General features: G+C 41.1%; 1 protein-coding gene and 1 long non-coding RNA gene across 2 annotated transcripts in view; one reads left to right on the forward strand and one right to left on the reverse strand.

Annotated features, from left to right (window-relative positions):
* The window catches only part of LOC118340503, a 44,664-nt gene extending 37,981 nt beyond the window's left edge, over nt 1-6,683 (forward strand). Inside the window, exon 3 of the long non-coding RNA XR_004797376.1 lies at nt 2,281-6,683. This is a non-coding gene — a long non-coding RNA (uncharacterized LOC118340503). The remainder of the gene's footprint in view (nt 1-2,280) is intronic.
* The window catches only part of xkr6b (XK, Kell blood group complex subunit-related family, member 6b), a 53,147-nt gene extending 33,438 nt beyond the window's left edge, over nt 1-19,709 (reverse strand). Inside the window, exon 1 of the mRNA XM_035678519.1 lies at nt 19,141-19,709. Within this exon, the coding sequence (XP_035534412.1) occupies nt 19,141-19,709 (569 nt within the window). The remainder of the gene's footprint in view (nt 1-19,140) is intronic.
* Between the last annotated feature and the right edge of the window lie 210 nt (nt 19,710-19,919).

Consider the following 19,919-nt stretch of genomic DNA (forward strand, 5'->3'; position numbering starts at 1 on the left):
GGGGGGGGGGGGGTTTGAACATCTGCATAGGGGTGGGTTTAAAGGGTGTAAGATTTTTTTTGTGTGCAGACCCTGTGGAAACGGCTGGGGTAAGGCTCGGTTAGAAAGTCCTCGGTCTCCTTATTCCTTGCAACCTGGTGACTAAAAGCTCTCAAGGGAGCAGTCACTCTCAGCCCACTCGTTGCCATGGTGATTAAATGTCAATCAAGAGATGGCAGGGTTCTCTACATTAGATTTTACACCCACACTCAGTCTCACACTTCCCTTATTCAAGCTGAAAGGACTACAGCAAATAAACATAAACATACGTAGGTGGGGTTCACTGATCTTGTCATGAAAATCATCCAAGCCGAAAAGGAATCAAATTTTTTTTTTTTTCGTTTTACACAGCAGGAAATAAAACATTCAGTGCACTTGAAAATGATGTATTCACCTCATTTTACATCAGATACTTTCCTCAGATTTAATTTCACACATAACTTTATTTCATTACTACCCTCTTCTTTATCTTTATCTTTCCAGAAAATATATATGTATATATATATTCCTGTCTCCTGTCTCTCCGTTTTTCAATATTTTCCATTTACTACTCCCTCGTCTTCCTCTCTCTTTGTTTCTGTGGCTGAGACAGTGTTGTTGAGTCTCAGTGGGGCTGAGCGAAAGTGACCTCGCAATCGACTGCTAATAGAACTGTCATCGCCTGCTGCCCGCCAAAGCCCACCAGGGTAGGTCTGGGAAAAGATGCACAGGAATGAGACACAGAGAGAGAGAAAATAAAGAAATAACTGTATGAGCAGGAATGTGAGAGAAGACGGCAAAGGGGGGGAGGAAAAAAGAAAAAAACGATAGAGGCCCTGGAGGAGAGAAAGCAGTAAAAATGTAAAGCATCAGACAGAGTGGAAAGCAAACAGAAGGATGGCAGACGAGCACAGTGAGACGAAACTTATGTCGGTGGGTGAGCAGGAGCAGAGTGGGTTGCACAGGCAGACTGCTCAGACTACCGTGAGTCACCGAGGTCATCCTGTGACAAGGCTGTACACTGTAGCATCACGGTCAGCAGGTCAGACAGGTGGATGTCCGTGAGCAGACAATGTTTTCTACCTCACTGGACACAACAGAGTGCACATGGGTGCCCCTGCCACAGTGCATTGTAAAAAAAAAAATATATATATATATATATAAGCATATTCACCTAGATACGTGTATTGTTGTTGTCTTAGTCTTCATCAACAATACATCACAAAATGCCAGTCAAATTCTGTACTGGGATGTCCTTCCTTTTCATTTTCTGCTGATAGTTAAAGGTTCTGTGGGTGGAGCTACATTCATTTAAAGGGTCTGTTGACCCAGATTACAAAAATATCTGTCTATTTGTTTTTTTCTCACATTTCTCATAGTTTCTCATACACGCTGGGTTAGGTGAGTGAGTTCCAATCTGCCACTAAATCTTACAAAGTTTGATCATATCTGAACAATCTTTCTGCTTATGTTCCTCGAGCCAATCAGCCCTGGAATGCAGTTATTTAAATATCACTGAGATCCTGTCATTCTGTCTTTAAGAACACCAGCATGTAGATTTCACAGGCTCTTGTTCTCACATAGACCCACTTCTAATGAAGATGCCTCCCATTGAGTCCAATCACCAAAGCCTTCCTCTGTTGCTAACCTTATTCCCCTGATTTCTTATTTTTGAAATATATTCTGATGAAAAATGTAGAGAGACGGGTTGTGCTTTTGGTTCTTCATTTCTCTACGCATGGCTGGAGCTGAGTTGGTTTTAGATGAAAGCAGAGTGCAGCCACTGTTCAGCAGCACTGGTGCAACTGGTCAGTGCTGGACTCCACTATAAATCTAGGTCACAGTTTGCAGCAGGACATTACCTCATTAACAGTTCTCAATACACACAGCTCTCAGACTACAGGCCATAGACAGTAAAATATGTATGTCAAACCAAAAAATGGAGAGTAGGAAACTTGCAGTAAGAGGTTCTAAAACATCGGACTGTTTGGTTCCACTTTATTTGGATAGTCCACCTACAGATAGCTTATTTGAAACAATAAATTAGCTTATTAGTTGAGATTCAACAACTGTTTTCTGAAATTACACCACTGTTTGGTTAGGTTTAGGCACAAAAAACATCTTGTTTAGGGTGTGGTCATGTAACACTCGTAATTTAAGGAAACAGGAGGAAAACTAAACCTCATGAGTCAGATTTTGCCAAGACCTCTGTGACCAAATCATCTCGCTGCTGTCAAACTTTAAAAATTGTTCCTTTCTCAGCTGCTCTCAGCTGTCTTTTCAGTGACCCACTGATGTGAACCACCGCCACTTTCCAGTTTTCATCAACATCAGCGGTGCAATGGGTCCTTCCAGTGAGCTCATCAGGAATCCTGCTTCAGATCGCATCCACTCAGATTTTCTGCTTGGCTTGTTGTTCACTCTTTCACCACCACCCTGAAAATGAGGACGTCTAAGGCCTCCACGACATCAGCATCTAATTACAATTTGTAGACATTCACAAGGAGGTACACAACATACATTAGGGTTTACAGTGTCAAAATAAGGCAGGGGTGAAGATATATCACTTTGGGGGATGTTTTAAGTTAAAAGTGTTTGTTGAGTAATGTTTTTTTTTTACTAAAATTATGTGAAATATCAGTATACAAATCAGGATGTAGAGAGTTTACACACATTTTACAAAACACAGCAGACTGTAGACATTCCAAAAGTCACCCCAGTTTTCCTGTGAATCATACAAAATATCTAAAGACTCAGAAACTTTATCTCAGCAGCTTTATTTACAGATCGCGTGCTCTCTACCAAACACCGCTACAATCAGTTCCCCAGCAGTTCTGACACCTGGAAAATTAAATGTCAGATTTTTTGTTGTAATTCTGATGGGCAGATGCTGTACAAAGAGCTAATTAAAACTGTACAGGGAGTTCAGCAGCAAATAATTAATTGCATTATTACTGTACTGTCAGATTGTCTATTTAATAATTCTCACTATAGAACAAATGAATTCAGAGTCTCTCTCAAAAAGCAGCAGCATTTTCACAACCTCATACTCAACTTCCACTGCAGCACGATCTCTTCATCCTCTCTCTGTCTTTGTCTTTCTCTCCTTCAATCACACACACACACACACACACACACACATACAAACAGTATTTTCTCTACTCTGGTATTTCTTCTCTATTGCACACAGATTTATAAAGAAAAAACTACAAGCTTTGATGTGAGGCATGTTAAGGACTGGTTGGACATTTTGAGCAACCTTAAGCAAATGAATGTTTTGGCTCAATTAATTTCACAGTGTCTCTGGCAAGGACAGGTGTAAATGAAACCTGACACATCAAATCATCATCAACAGTCCAAATCCAGGAAGGGGAAGGCATAAACACACTAGCAAGCTAGCATGTACACAGGGACACACACTGTCAGCTGAAGTGTGAAAATGACTGTACAGCATTAGCAGCATTTGGCTTGGTATGTCCATGTAACAGGTATGTGCAACTATGCAGGTGGTGGAGTCATACATTGGCAGAAACTTCACACGCAACACATTATTATTGAAGACATCATATATATGGGAATTATGTCATGATAGATAATGTAATATAATGTAATTGCAAGTTGTCTTAAATGGTTTAAAATGACACTTAAATTGTGATTATAGACTCTGTAATTGAGCCTTTGTAAATGTCCAAAATGCCCACTTGAGCTGTTCAACTCAACCATTTATTTGATGTGTGCTTTTATAGGTCCAACTGCAAATATACAAAAAATACATGGACTGGTCTGTTCTCTTTAGGCACAAAAGCTGCCCCTACACAAATCATAAATAATCATTCAGTCTATTGAACAAGATTTATTCAAAAAATACAGTATAAATAAATCATAACCATTATGATTTTTCTCACAGAAGCCACTGAAATTTCCATCATCGAGATCATGTCTTCTTTATTTTGGTTGGATGTTGAAGTTTAAGCAGCCTGTGCATTTTTGGTAGAAATCAGGTGTGAAAAATATTATGATAAATGACTACATCCATGTATATTTTGAAATGTAGCCCTCCTATTCCCTTATGTCAGATCCTGTGTTGTATCTGGCCTTATACATAATATTGTAATATTTTGGTTTAAAGAAAATTGGCCCATATTTGAGCTATAAAATAAAGTTAACATTTGGAAAAACAATGTCACAACAAGGGTCACTACTTTAGGGCTACTCATCCATGTTGGCTTAAAAGTTGAGATTGAAAGTTCATTCTTGACCTTGGAAACTGCACAGAACTTTAAAAGTAAACATGGACCATGAGTCTTGAAAACGTTAATTTTAACATCTATTCTAACTGTTGTCTGTAACTGTTTTATCAACTTCTTTTTCCAAGGTCAAGAATGAACTTTTAATCACAAAATCAACACACAAACATAACGGAATATATGTGAAAGTATAGACCCCTGCTTTCCTCACACCTATGCTCATAACATTTACATAAAAATTACTTTATACTCACTTTATAGGACATATCTGGAAATGATCAAATTGTAAAACCAGAAGGCTACTGGTTAGTCAAATAACACTTAAATATATAACTAATATAGCCTGTACCAATATAAATGTTCTAAAGTATAATCAGCTGACAATATATCAGCCATATATATTTTTTACATAAACACATACATAAACCAAAAAAATCTTTTGATGAGAAGAAAAACATTTGATCATTAAATAACTGTAACCAAGTTACTGTATATGGTGAACAAATAAATGTGTCACTTCTAATCTCATATATATTGGTCCAGCTAATGTTGTAGTCTAGCTGTGATAAAAGACATATTCAAGGCCTAATAAGGACATGGGTCCTGGATGAGTATTTCAGAAATACTATAGTGTTTGCCCTGTTTACACTGACGAGAAAATAAAGGTTGTAATGGTATAAGGTCACCTTCCATGGCTATACTGATAAATTAGCTCAAATGCATTTTTTGCTGAGGTGGAGAGAGGTTCAAGGACAGTGAGGGACTTTCAGCCAATCCTTCCTAAATACCTAGGAGGTGCCCGATGTCTCAATGAGAAAACTACCTAAAAGTCTAATTTGGGGTGAAAATGCTCCAGGGGCAAACTGCAATACTGTAGGAGCATAAACTCATCACAGTGCAGATTTTATGTCTGCTGTCAGCCTGTGGTGCATGACGGTGCTGCATATTGCTCCATGTTTTGTTACATTCACTTGTCTTCAAAAAGCAGAGATTTGTGCCCAGTGGGGAGGTGAGAGAGAGGAGAACTCGACCATGCCAAAACAGACAAAGACCAGTCTGGAATCTCTTGTGGCAGTGAGGGAAAAATGCCAGACAGGATAAAATAAAAAATAAACAACCTTCTCTTTCTTGGACCTAAATGGTTTGGGAAAAGCCTCAAAGTCCTTCACAGAAAACACAATATCAAAAAAATCCCAAATAAATCAATAAACAGACACTCAAACATTTGACAGTACTTTTTGATTTTGTATTCCCAAAGACCTTTCTCCTTGGTACAGACAAAAAGAATTCCTGTGCTGTTTTTTCTTTGCCTAGCACTCGGATAAATGTTAAGCTTATTTCAAAAGGCTCCATGATTAAACATCCCGCTAATCTTGGCGCGTTCTACATAAAACTCCACAGAGCATAAATCCATTTATTGCTAAATGTGAGCAGAGGCAAACATAGAAAGAGGGGTTGCTGTTAATTTTCAGGTCTGAAATTGCAACTTTATGAAGACGGGAAGCGTGTTTGCCTGTCACTACTCATTGAGGTTAAAAATGTGTAAATTAGCAATATGGCTCATCAGGCTGCTGCATGTGGATGAGTAAAAGAGAGAGAGATAGAGAGAAAGAGAGACAGAGAGAGAGACTGTGTGTAAGTGAGTTTGTTTGGTTTGTGTGTCCTTGAGTCTAAGAACCACTGTAAATACATTATAGCAAATAGTTTTTACTTAAATAAAGCTTAGATGCAAACCATTTGTGTTTCTTATATGAATTATAATAGCTAAATGTGTTAGGTAAATAAAATCAACAGCTCTAGCTTTGAAAGGGATATTTATGGTCTACTTTTACTTGTTTCTTCCAAACCTGTAATCCATATGGACGCAAGGGAGTCGCAGTGGCAGTTTTTAAACTGTTATGTCCCTTAAAGGAATACTGGACTAATCCACTCAGACACGGTGGCTGAAAATATCTCACTGACTCCATTTCATCCTGAAACCACTGCAGTAGAAGTATAAAGTGGAATAATGTTCATCCACATCTTGGGCACAGATTGACAAGTCATATAAATATAAATACATATTGTTGTTATCTATAAAGGTGTATATTGTATCACTGAGGAAATTGCTGTAAATGGTGTATGTATGCACTACTGTCTCCATAAACTATCATGTTTGGTCTTCAGCATCTTTATTAAATGGTGTGCCACAAGGGTCAAATATTAGCCCAATCCAGTTCTCTGTGTACACAATGTTTTGATAGCTCTTATCATTTTTTATGCCGATGACACACAGCTGTATTTTCTATTTTCTGTTATGCATAATTATTTAACTCTAACTGGCCCGCCTGCATGAAATGATAAATCCATTGAATTACATCCTTCTTTCAGCCTAAAGATTTGGTTCCAAGGTGTTTGTTGTTATAACAACCTCCATAACAACCTCTTACAAAGTGCAAGCACTTAAAATAAATCTTAAAACTGATTGCTTTTTTGGATTAGTGTTGATTTTATACCTTTCATTTTGTGGGTTTTACACTTAATTCTGTGTGTTTTCATATTGCCTCTCAGTGTACAGGACTTCATAATTTCTGTCTTTAAAAGTGCTATGGATAACGTTTGCTTGCTTGCTATACATTTTTCTTTCAAATGACTTCCACTCCTCTAATTCTTGGATCTATATATGTAATAATCTAATTAACACCATATATTTCTGAGCCGAACATCATGGCAAAGCATCAGATGTTTTACACTACACCATATTTGATGCGTCAAGGGCTTCTCAACACCCATTGTAGCATAAGGCAAAAGAACATTCACACCTCCTGTGCATGCATTCCCACACAACTCACACATTTGCATACATACATGCATAGATACACATTTACATAGATACAGTATAAGTGAGAGGCAGGTGGCTGAAGTTTTCTTGTATGTGTATGTACATATATAAGGGGTAGTGACATAAGAGGGACATTAGTGAGCTCTTGTTGCTTTTGCCTGAACACACAAACATACTGACCACAATGTATTTAAAAATCCTGCAAGGCCTGAAGCATACAGGCTGTTGTTGATAAGTATTCACTCTGAGGGCAAACAGGGAGTGAGGATGCAGTGGAAAGAAAACAAGAGATAAGAGAAGAAAAAGAGTGATAGAGGCAAGGAGGGAAGAGAAGTGGGAAATAAAAGGAAAGGAAAAATAGAGCAAATACAAATAGAAACAGAGATAGACGGGGACATGAAGAGGCACAAGAGTCAGAGAAGAGACAGAAAAAATAACCAGGAAGCAAGGAAAATAGGTCTGAGTTTCAACATCTGAAGCGCACTTGTTCCATTCCATTCCCTGTCAGGCCTGAAGAGCTGGTGATATGTGACATCTAACTGATCACTGTTGGACTCCTGAGCTGATGACCTCTCTGCTGTGATGCTCTCGGGTCCACCTCAAGAACCCAATTTAGCTCTCCTGGCTCACCACGGTCACCTGAAGAAAGGAAAAAGCCACCCAGCCACAAACATAAGGAAGAGAGGAAAGGACACACAAAGAACAGTGATGGACTGCTGAGCAGGAGGCCTGAATATGGGCTGTCCTAAATATGATGAGGCCCTTAACATTATGTGGGCCAGATCAGATCTTAGAGGAAATGTCACATGTGACACAAAAATGATGCAAGGATGCAAGCCAAAGCATGTAATAGATCCGCCTATCCACTAGAGGATATCGTGTCAGTGTCACGTGAAAAGTAGGAGCATGTATGAAGTTGCAGTACCAGTAGTAGTATAAGGAGCAACAAAGTCTGCATTTGGAGGAGATGGGGTGGATGAATGGCTCAAACACACACAGCAACGTTGATTTGGCCAGGCACGATCTTTTCCAAAACCTAACCAAACTGCAACCTCAGCAAGCTTTATTTTGAAAGTGTAAGTGGACATTTCATATGCATTTGGGCCGAAACAATTCCTCAAGTAACCCCGAGTAACCTGGTTACTAAAAAGCATTGATTTGTTTAATCCATGAAACTACACACAGCCATACTACACACTGATTTGGTTTATTACTGTCACACAATGCGCTTTGGAAGAGAGACAAAATAGCAAGGAGAAGAAAATGGCCAAAGTTTGGGTTAATTTCAAGCTGAAACAAAACGAAAAACTCTGTGCAGTGTATCTGCTGTCAAACTCAACTAGCATAGCACAATAGCATGACATCAGTGACTCACTGTGTAAAGCTACTTAGCGGCTACAAGTCGTTGTTTTTCCGTGGGAAAAAATCAAGAGAGAAAACCCAATCAATCATCTAATTGCGTGCAACTTCAAGGTCTGCAGCTCTGAAACTTCCGGTTTAGGCTTTTTTAATTTTTTGATTTGTTGCTGCTGACTAGCCAACTAGCTGTCCACAGTCTGGACTCAACAGTATAAGAAGACTCACACACAACCCACAGCTTTTCAGTGACTATGACACTGCAACCTGAGCTTGTCTACACACATTATGGTCGACTAACTTTAACTACTCCTCACACGCAGTTAGACTGTTAGGCTGTGGGTGTGCTAACCAGAGGTGGAGGAAGGATCAGATCATTTACTTAAGTAAAACTACTAATACTCCACTTTGAAAATACTCCACTACAGATACAACTGAAGCATTTCCCTCCTAGAGGAAACACTGAAATATCTTTTTTTCTCTGTTGTATATTTACAATTGCTCTGTTGCTACTATTATTACATATTAGCACGGTGACGCCCTGCTTGGTGAGCTGAGACGGCATGCACACTCTGCACAACCGCACTGATTTTGTGAAAAAAGTGTGCTCCTTTGACTTTGCATGCAGCGTATCTTCATATAGCTCATTTCTCAGTGAGTGTAACAGCTCACTAAGCAGGGTATCACCATGCAAATATGAGACTGAGAAGAGAGACGACTGCGAAACCTTGCAAGTGTGACACTGTGAGAGTGAGAGAACTAACGGGGCTGTTCAATTATTTATAAGCAGAGATTGTCTGTTTATCAAACTGACGCCTGGAGCGTCGACCATGATTAGACTCAAACAATGGTGGTCTTCTCTGAGCAGTGCTGATGCAGCTTCCAAGACACAGCCCAGATATGAATAAAACGGACAGCATCAAAAAGAAATGGGAACTGTGTGTGTGTGTGTGTGTGTGAAATCAAGATTATGATAAAAGCAAATGCATTAACACACAGTATCCTTATGTCAGCTCACAACAACATCGTAGTGTTTTTTTTATAAACTATGCAATAATTGTTTATATACTTCTTATAAATGGGTGATGGAAAATAAAGTGTTACGAGGTTCATGCTGTTGGGTTTATTGTTAGGAGTTATCCCATATATTGCTACAACACGATTGATCTTATTTAACTGCAACGAACACCAAAGTATTCACGTGTGCTACTAAATATACCACTTCAGTTAAAACTTATTGGAATTATCAGGACTTATATTTGTATTTTTCTGCTCTTTTTTTCCAAATTTGCCCCAATGCCAATGACCCTCATACTGTAGTCATGTGACTCCTCCAGTACACACAGAGTGGCGTGCCACTTTTTTTTCACCTGACAGCAAGGGGTTCATGCAGAGTCTCCAAAGACCCCACACCCCTCTGCCCCAACAAAATAACAAAACACTGAGATCCCTCACTGGCTTCCCACTCAGAAAACGTAGACCTCCCTGAGCAGCAAAAGCCAAGGATTTATCCAAATCTCTGTGATTGCAAAAATGCTGTTTAACCCCTGTCCCACCCAGGCTTTATTGCATTCATCTTTCATTTTATTGTTTATTTTCTTTTGCATGTAAAGCACATTGTAGCCTCACAAATGTTATAAAAATCGAGTTTAATTTAATTTTAATTAAATGTAAGTCCAGTATTTACTCTATTTTTGTCCTTGGTTTGGGTTACCAGAACCAAGGACAAGGGTGAGAAAAGATTTTGGGTCCGTTCTTCCTTAATATTTGGCATTCTTCACCTGCCACTTGTTTTCTTCCACACAGGTTGTGTACAACCAGCTTATATGATCTCCTGGGCTGAGTGCACCTTCCCACAGTTGTATGTGAACATTGTTTTGACTTCCAAATTAAAAAGTGGATGAAAGCAGCACAGCATTGCATTGTGAGGTGTCGATCTTCAGCGGTATCTGCAGTGCCAAATCCTTTCACAATAAAGGAGTAATTTGATTCACTGGTAATATCAACATATTATTTAATGCACCTTGAAAGAGCCTTCAAATGTTGGTTATAGCCTCTCCTGTTGCAGCATTTTGTATTGATTTTTGACAATTCTATTGTTTGTGGTCTTTTTAACAGAGCATAAATAAGTGCCCGTGAGAAGCTGCGAATCCAAAGAAATGGCATGTAGTGTGAGAGGAGGGCCATTAAGCCACAGGTTGACTCATGAACCGAGGTGTAACACTTTCCTGCAGAAAAGAGACGTTTTGTCAGAGAGAAGTGAAGGGACGGCGGAATGTGGGAGATCTGAAAATGGGCTCTGTAGGGAGTAAGAGATGGCTGGTATGGCAGGATAAGGAAAGCAAGGAGGGAGGAAGTGTTCAGTTGTAATGGGGCAGGAGCCAGATGCTCCAGTTTCCTTGACAGAAATGGAGGTCAAGTGCAGCTTTATGTGAAGGCAACACAAGGAGAGAGGCATAGACATAAAGAGAAAGATGGAGGAGAGGGAGCTAGCATGATGACTTTAACTAGTGGTGAGGGACACAGTGTTTGAGCTCACGGTGTAGAAAGCCTGGTCCTTCTAACTATAGCAAATAAGGAGGAGGATAAGACAGCACAGAGGAACACACAGTGTGGTGTCTCCTTCCAGGATGGATGGAGGGGGATAAAAGGCTTTATGAGGAGCCTAAGAACATTAATAGGTGTAAGTGATAGGGAGGGATAAAAATAAAAACATATGTTAACTTCGCAGGGAGGACAGATGGTAATGTGGTGGCTTTAGCTTATGAAGAGCACTAATGGATAGAGAGAGTATATGGGGAGAACACATGATGATCTCAAATAGTACATTTGGGAGTGCAGGCCTCACCTATTTCAGGAGAAAGGGAAGCATAAATATATATTAGGAATACAACTATTAGGCTGGGGACTCCGGATGAAAAATAGCCTTTGTGTGTGAGCGTTTCAACTCGCACTGGATATCCTTTGGGCCCAGGTAATGATTTTCTGTGAGTAGAATATGCAGTGGACTAATGTGAAAAAATATACTTCACACAACATGCACAATGTGTTTGTTGTGAGTGCTTACGAACAAACTCAAAAGGAAAAGTTGCAACGGGGCAGATTTAGGTTTTTGTTTCGAGGAGAATGGAAATAATAGTCAGCTGTAGGGAGGATTGAGAATTGAACTGGTGCAGCCAATAAAATTGCCAAACAGAACTAGGCACACACCACATTGAACAAACAACAGACTTCAAAGTCAATAAATCCTTCATCATCATGAGCCAAGTTCCACAAGCATGCACGCTACAACTGTAGCAAGCAGAGAAGAAGAGTGTAAACATGTTAACATACACAGGAGCAAATAGAAAAACTATTCTGAATCTGGAAAGTAATTGTCAAATTTAAAAAAATACCAAAACCGACAATGATATAGTCCGTCTCTCAATTCTTTCAGACCTCCATGCCCTGTCTGTGCACTCAGCCTCAAGCCAATTGTGTCCTACTGGAGACTGAAACCTTTAAAATAGGTTACAAATATAAATACATTTAAAAAAAAAGGTTTAGTTATTTTCTAAAACAGCTGGGCAGTGTGGTTTGTAGCAAACATTCCCCAAACAGGAATAAAAGTACATTTATCGGGGACTACTTTCAGCTGCGGATTAATACAGATTTGGTGCTCTTGTGAGTATTTCTGGCAGCAAGAGAGTGTTTGTGGGATTGAATCAAAATAAACTCCAGTACCCATGCGTATTATAATGAACAAACATGTCACCCAGTGCACTGGTGTGGCTCACTGATGTGTTTTTAATAGTTTAATCTCTGTGCTCTGAGGGGAAGTGTGCAGGAGATGACTTTTGGTAAAAAAATAAATAAATAAAAAGAGAGAGCTAGGGGAGGGTGGGAGGAGTTCACTGTCCACTGGCTGCACCACCTCTCTCTGATCTAAGTGCCTGAAGAAACAGGACATGGAAATGTGTAATTCTGCCATGGTGTGTGTGTTTCCCGTGTGTGTCCGTGAGCAAGAGAGAGGCTGCGATGTGAGACTGCATATAAGGAGGTTTATAAAAAAAGAGCTTCTCTTAACTCCCCTGAGGTGTGGTTTGTGCGCGTACACATGTGTATGTGATCTGCATACAAATCTCTGGTCTGCTAACCCATCTTCCTGTGTGCCTATTATTCCTTCACGAGTGCCAGCCTGTCTTTGTCTGTTGACCAGCGTTGAGGCAACAGGGAACATCAGGGTCTTCAGGCTTCTACTACAAAATATTTTGCTCAGGAGGCAGGCCTGAGGCGGAAAATCAAGCCTCATCATAGGCTCTTTATCTCCATTCGTTCACCTTGCACTGAACTTAAGAGCTCTCTGCAGTAACAGCAGGTGTCAATGCCTGCGGAAATGGCATTTTGATGAGCTAACATGTTAGCTACTCATTTATTTAGGGTTTTATCCTTACATACATTGGTACATCATTCTGTTAAAACAAATGTCTAGACTGTTTAATGTTGCATCTGTCTGTTTATTAAGAGGTGAAACGTTTGGATTCAAACAAGTGCCACATGATAAATCAAACATTTTTCAGCAATACTCTCTAATTCAATAACCCAGCTTGAACTCAAATCCTGATGACACTGAACCAAAACAGCAATTCAATCCCTTTTTCAGATCCCGCTCTCTTCCTCTGCTCCTTGAAAAACTGAAGTACTACGGTATCATTTCTGGGTTTCTGTCTCTTTACCCCCAGCTGTGATAGGTTCCCAAGGAGCTGGCTTTTCTTGCATTTTGATAGGCTTCTCTGTCACATAATTGGGGGTTTTCTTGGAGCACTGGCTTTAAAGGTTTGTTCCCTGTTATCAGCGCTAATGAGAAAATGAGTAGCGTTACACTGATACGTTCCAAAGCAGCAATAGAAGTTTAATGTGCGGTCTGTAAATAACACACAACAGAGTCAGATGTGTACTTTAATAAAGATAAGTGTTCTCTGCCTGTGTCCTGTTTGTGGTATTCTAAGTATTTTTATAAAATGCACATCAATGCATAATATTTTCTACTTATTGTGTCTTTATAACATTGGAAAACAATTTTTAAGGAGATTCCCAGACTTATTTATTCTGCCAGCACAGTGAATAAATAGCTAAGCAAGACCCAGTCGTCTATCAGTCGTTTCCTTCACTCCAAAAATAATCCAGTGCCTCCACTGTGAAGGGAACAAGATGTTCCCATCTTCCGCCATTTTAAACTCTCAATACATAATTATATGGATTGTAACCAATTTTTCCAAGCCTTCATCTTTTCCCTCTTTCACCCCCTCGGCTGTTTTTTTTCCTTGACAGGGCAGCTGGTTGCATTGTATCATCTCAATGTCTTGCTTCACCGCGTGTACAAACCTTTTTTGGCAACTACAAGCAGCCCAGCCAGCCAAGAGAGGCTTTTGTCGACTCCTTCCCAGTCTGTATTAATATTTACCAGGCTAGGAAACACAGGCAGATGTCAACCATGAGGCGATTTCTTCGTGTTGTTCAGTGTAGAGCCCACTCTTGTTCTGGATTAAAGTGTAATCCAAGCATCAGTTTGTGGTGTTAAAACATTTTGTACAATTGCAAGGAGGGGGGAGGGGGTCCCCACTTCTTTGGCTGCAGCGGAACGGGAGAGTTCCTTGATAGTAGCCAAGATAAATGTACAATTTCGGGAAGACAATATAACTAAGATATTTACCAGCATATTTATCATTCTCATTGTGCTCTCATTTGACACCTACACATATGGAAGATGTGCAATTTGGCAGTCTTGTATTTCAGTGTATTTCAGTTTGGCACTGTACTGGAATATATTATGTTTTAATACACTGTCAAACAAGCAATAATACAACCCACACACTCAATGTAACATCATGAAAAACAACAGGAATTAACATACATCTTTCTGAGTAACCCTACTGTAACCACACTACCCACTGTATGCATTTTAATGGACATAGTTACTCACATGATAAAAACTGACAGGGCCTCTATTTCAGTGCTGTTTAATGCAAATACCAGAATTGAATTTACATGTAACATGAGTCCAAAGTGTGTTCCAGCCTTCACTATACACTGCAAGAGTCTAAATGTGCATTGAATATTAAACCTAATATCAGCCAGAATATCAAAACATGACACATATCTTCTAGATGTGCTCTTTATTGTGGTTAGGATGCTGTGCAACAGAGTGTTGTTTTTGCCTGGGAGACTGTATGACACCCAATGAGACAGTATAAATCAATACCCACTCTCATGTACGCACACCTTACAGTTTGTTGCTTAGTTTGGTACAAGGCTGCGTAAAGTTAAAAATGCCAAGAAAATCCATTAAAATATATGACAATGCTTAAGTCAGAATTTCAGCACTGAACAGCTCCAACAAAGAAGACGAGAGTAAAGCAGACTTCTCAGGAGGGACAACTCCCGAGTCTTTAGTATATTGTATCTGGACAAAATCTTTCTGTTGCCACAACTAAGACTTACAAGCACTGGGTAAACCAAGGTTGATCACCACACCCAGATCCCTGCTAAAGTGGTCAAAATGGACAAGTGTTTAAAGGGGCACTACTAATGTAGTCATCTATAAAGTTTGGGGACGCACAAGAGACAACTTGGTCAAAATCAAAGCAGCAGAAGCCAAGAGATCCTGGCCTTTAGGCTCTAGTATGGGTCAAGCTCCAAAAAATGCTGGATTTCCCATAAGGCATGCCCATAATACATTTCCACAGCAGCCTTCATTAGATCCTCCCTGCCTCCTTAATGTCCACTTCTTTCAAACCCTATGCCTCTAGTTTGTAATTTCCACATTCTATTAAAAATTGTAAGTCTCGGGCTCAAGCCAAAAACCAGCTGTTTTCCAGATGTAGTATTCCCCGTGATGAGTAAACTGAACTTCTAATATGAGCCCCTTTAAATATGTAATAGTTTAACCACATTGAAATATTTAGTCACTGATTAGAGGCTGGTTTGAAACTGCAGTATATATATATATTTTTTTTATTCTGAGAAATATAATGGCTACAAAGGAGATGTGATGTCGAAATGCTCACGGCTCAGTGGTTAGCAACTGCCACTGGAGATTTGAAATTTTTGTCAGCTTGTAAGAAGCTACTGACTATCGCCTATTATACAATGTTTCCACCCCAAACTATAAGAAATTCAAAGATTCAGAAGAGGACGACACCCTACCCAATTCTGCTGGGATTTCCCGACAACAAAGAGCTTCCAAAACTTTGTACATGGATTTCCTCGGGGGGGGGGAGATGGATGCAGTTCTTTTTCGCTCAGACGCTAATTTGGGCTTACACTGATTAAGCTGTCCGTACTGCCAGGAGACCTCTGCGTATGTGTGATCCACTGTGCGCCTGAGCGTATGTGAGCAGAATCTCTAAAGCTTAAGGGACACCGTCAGCAGTGCCGGTGATTCACAGGGAGGACGACATGAAAGAGCTGTGGAGAGCCAGTGACACCGTGGGATTACAGATGGGAGAGAGGAATCCTTCCCTTTCAGTCAACAATTAACAAGGGGATAACTGCAAAACAAGCTTGGCGAGCCTGTCATCGGCTCGGTCCTCAGGTGCACAGAGGGAAAGCAACTAATTGAATGTAGAATTGAAAATAGGATAGAGTAATGGGACATGATGAGGCAGTGTCAGCACTTCATCTTGTTTTCTCATATTAATAAAGGCAAAACATTTCACAAACTTATGCTGTTGCATCTTGTTAAGAACGGCGGTGATAGTTGCTTTGAAATCCAGTCATGGAAACTGATTAATTATCCCCCATAGGATGACAAAATACTACAATTTCAATCCAATGAATTGCATCTCATCATGGAACTGAAATCTAAAATACACAAAGTATAGTGCTGTTTAATACACTTTTACGCCTCATAATACAATGTTATATGATAGCATATGCTACCTATTTGCAGGTTGGCCTTTCACAATGGCTCATAATGTCCATATCATGTGTTAGTCCTGTGGGTCTAAGGTTGTGAACTGTCACTAAGCTGACAAGAGCAGCTTTTGACCCTCAACCCCGAACCAGCAGCCAGCCGGATCATGTCCGAAGGGAGACAGTGGCCTGACAATGATCCCCTGCCCCAGGCTTTGTGCTGTCACAACATACACACCAACACATTATGTTTACTTGAGTTCCTTATAGGCAAGTCTCAATGCATTAGTTTCTTTTTTTCCCTTTTTTAATCTAGTTATTCGTTTTACAACTGTACCTGTAAATCTGAAGCTAGTGGTGAAAACTGAAGCTGGTCCCAATATTACTGTGGTTTCATGGTCCTAGTGTCCCTGAAAACATGTATCACTGTAGGCAGAAAGCCAGTGTCGTTACACAATATACTGCTCCAAAGGATTATTTTCAATTAACATCAAATAAATGTGTTGCTTCAAGCCATAAAAAGCAAGCGGTGACCCCCTTAAATGCTCCCACCTGTGGCATAACTCATATGACTATAGGCATTAATGTCCATAAAAGTATATTTATGACAAGACATATATTTAATGTCTATTTACACTATACAAGCCAACATATTTGACAAAATATATCATATTTCAAAGAATACCCGAAGACACAACCAAGTATATGGTTAACAACTTTTTTACAGTTTCGGAAATACGCTTACCATATTAGCTTTCTGGCAGAAAACTGCATGAGAAGATCGATATTGAGAGTGGTATCAACCTTCTCATCTAACTTTGTGTCAGAAAAAGAATAAACGTATTTCCTAAAATGTTAAACTATTAGTATGTCATGTCAATTTTTTAGTCCCTACAAAACACAGACATAAAGTAGACATCTGCACAACATGAAATTTCTAATACAAACCATATGGTGGACATGAAGTACATTATGTACAAGAACGGAGGGAGGCACGACCAAAAATCTGGTTACATGTTATGTTACTCAATTGCAATGTTCCTTTCCCCTGACACTGGTACATCCTGTCCAGTGACACTACAGAAAGCTGCTGCTTGCTTGTGCAACTGAGATTAGGCATCCTGAGACGCACTCAAAGGCTTACTTTCATACATATCAACCACTATAACCACCATCAGGACCAATGATTTGGTCTTTACATATCGTCTTCCCACAACAGATATGAGCAAAACAATCAATGGAACCACACTAGAGTAAATAAACTTGAGCCAATACAACTGCAGCTAATCAATATAATAGCCTTCAGGTGCAGCTCAAAATGAGTCTGATGAGGAATGCAAAGTGGATTGTCTCATTCTGGGGAAAACCCATCTTGACAGGGGGGGACAGCCAGCATGCACTAAATTAAACTTGAACATGAGTTAAGATGCTCTTTTCAGCCACATGGAAAGAAAATGAGGCTTATTTTCAGGCTAAATTGTGCGTGTGGGAACAGGTGAAACTGGATGAGAAGGTAGCCTATCTCATTTTGAGGCTTGTGGCAATTTTCCTTTTTTTTTCTTCCAAAAAGGTCAATGAGTTCCACTTCAGATTTCACTCCAAGTCTCAGCACGTGAGTATTTTAAGCCTGTGGCACAATCGTTCTCATGCGTTAGACTACACAACACAATCATGGCTTAGAAAAACCCATTTGTCTGAGGAGGTGCGAAGGCAGCTGTCTCACACACACACACACACACACACACAGGCTACCATAAAAGAATGAGTGGTCAGTTTCAGATGCACAAAAACACAACAGACGTCAAGTGAAAACCTGAAACGTCAGGATGAAACGACTCGCCCGCTTCCCACAGAGTCTCTCAGTGTGCTGTTTTACATTTTTCCAGCCGCTGGCAGAGCAGCCGTCATGCGTTACTTTTTTTCCCCCATTAAATGCAAGCCACTGCGTCTGTCTGCACCAAAAACAACTCGCTGCTCAGAAGCTTCGACTGAACAGCCTAAATGGAGTAGATGCGCGCACCAGAGTCACATTTTACTACTACTGTAGCCGCTACATGTCACAGATTACGCGCAGAGACGCGCACCTTTAAGTATCCCCGCGGTACCCAGACGCATCAATTTGTACGTCCAAAAGAGCGGATTTGGGGACCAAAGATGTCGAGCGTCGCAGAGGAATCGATGACATCATGTCTGTGGGGGAAAGATGTAGTTTTTGTGAGCCGTGAAAACAGATGCTCGTCTGGCCTGTAGTTGCAGAGTTGGAGTATTTGATGCGGGGAGGGAGAGCGGGTGAATCCAGGCGACCGTGTGCACTGTTATGCTCTGTGATGTGAACGGCGCGCCTGACACACACACACACACACACACACACACACTCAGACACGCACACAAACATAGACACACACGAGCTTTCAGCTACTACCTGTCCGTCTTTGAACAAATAGCCCTCCTACCTCCCCACACAAGCGCAATGGCGCACTGTGATGAAATAATCACAGCGGTGCGATTTCTGTGCAGCTGTAGCAGTTTGCTCTGGACCCCAAATGCGTAAAAATGTGACTAGACATATTGAAAACGCGAATACATGGTGACACCAAAGAGTGGAGACTGTGAGGCGAGCGTAATGGCATCAGCACAGTGCTGATTTTCACCCCAGTCATGTACACAACCACGGGTTATTCCAGGTGACAGTAAAGAGGAGGTTAGAAGGCTGGAGTGAATGGATAGAGTGAGAGGAGCTGGAAGCAGGGTGCTTTGGGGGTTTCAACTGATTCTGTTAAAGACAAAACTTTAAGTTCGTCTTACCTCCATACTTGTCCTAACTGAAAGATGTGTATGATGCTCTGCCAGACCCAGACAGAGAGGCGGCAGCACCTGTCTCTTTGCAGACCGACTGTAGCTCTTCGACTACTCAGCCCCTCCACGGAGCCCAGTCCGCCTCCTGTGTAATCCTGCACAAACCACCTGAAGCTCAGGATCTGGACCAGCACCGAGGGCACCAGCACGAAGAACAGGGTCAGGCCTGACCACAGGAAGTCCTGCTTGTGGTAATAGTCGATGGCCAGCCACAAATCGGTCCCCACGTCCCAGAAAAAGACCAGCAGCGCCAGGATGATCCACAGGCAGTCCAGCCAGAGGCGCTCCTCCTGCGGTGGCCGCGCCGCATCTCTCCCCTTCCCCTTCCCCTTCCCCCGGAGGTAATGCAGGCAGGCGCTGCGGCAGCCCCAGTAGCACGACGAGGTGTTGCAGCAATGACAGATGTGGAATGAGCTGCCGTTCCGAGTGTCGTCCTCTCCGGTCCCCACCACCTCGTCCAGGTTGTGCAGCTGGGCGAAACCGGTGACGACCCCGCGACCATCGGATTTCGCTGCCATCTTTCCCTCTGATGTTCCCACCTCCTCCGGCTTCCGGGGTTCGTGACGACACTTCCCTGACACCTGTTTTGCACCCCAAATGTTGGAGCCATCTAAAAGCGGGGTGTCAGCGCGTCGCCGTCGCTCACTCTGTCCCCAGATAGCGCACCGGTGGCGCCACGGACGCAGCACATATTTTCTTGCTTTCCCTCCACTGCAGATCTCTTCGCA

The sequence above is a fragment of the Morone saxatilis genome, unplaced genomic scaffold (assembly GCF_004916995.1).
Source record: "Morone saxatilis isolate NCDOM2014 unplaced genomic scaffold, NCSU_SB_2.0 Contig7, whole genome shotgun sequence".
NCBI lineage: Eukaryota > Metazoa > Chordata > Actinopteri > Moronidae > Morone > Morone saxatilis.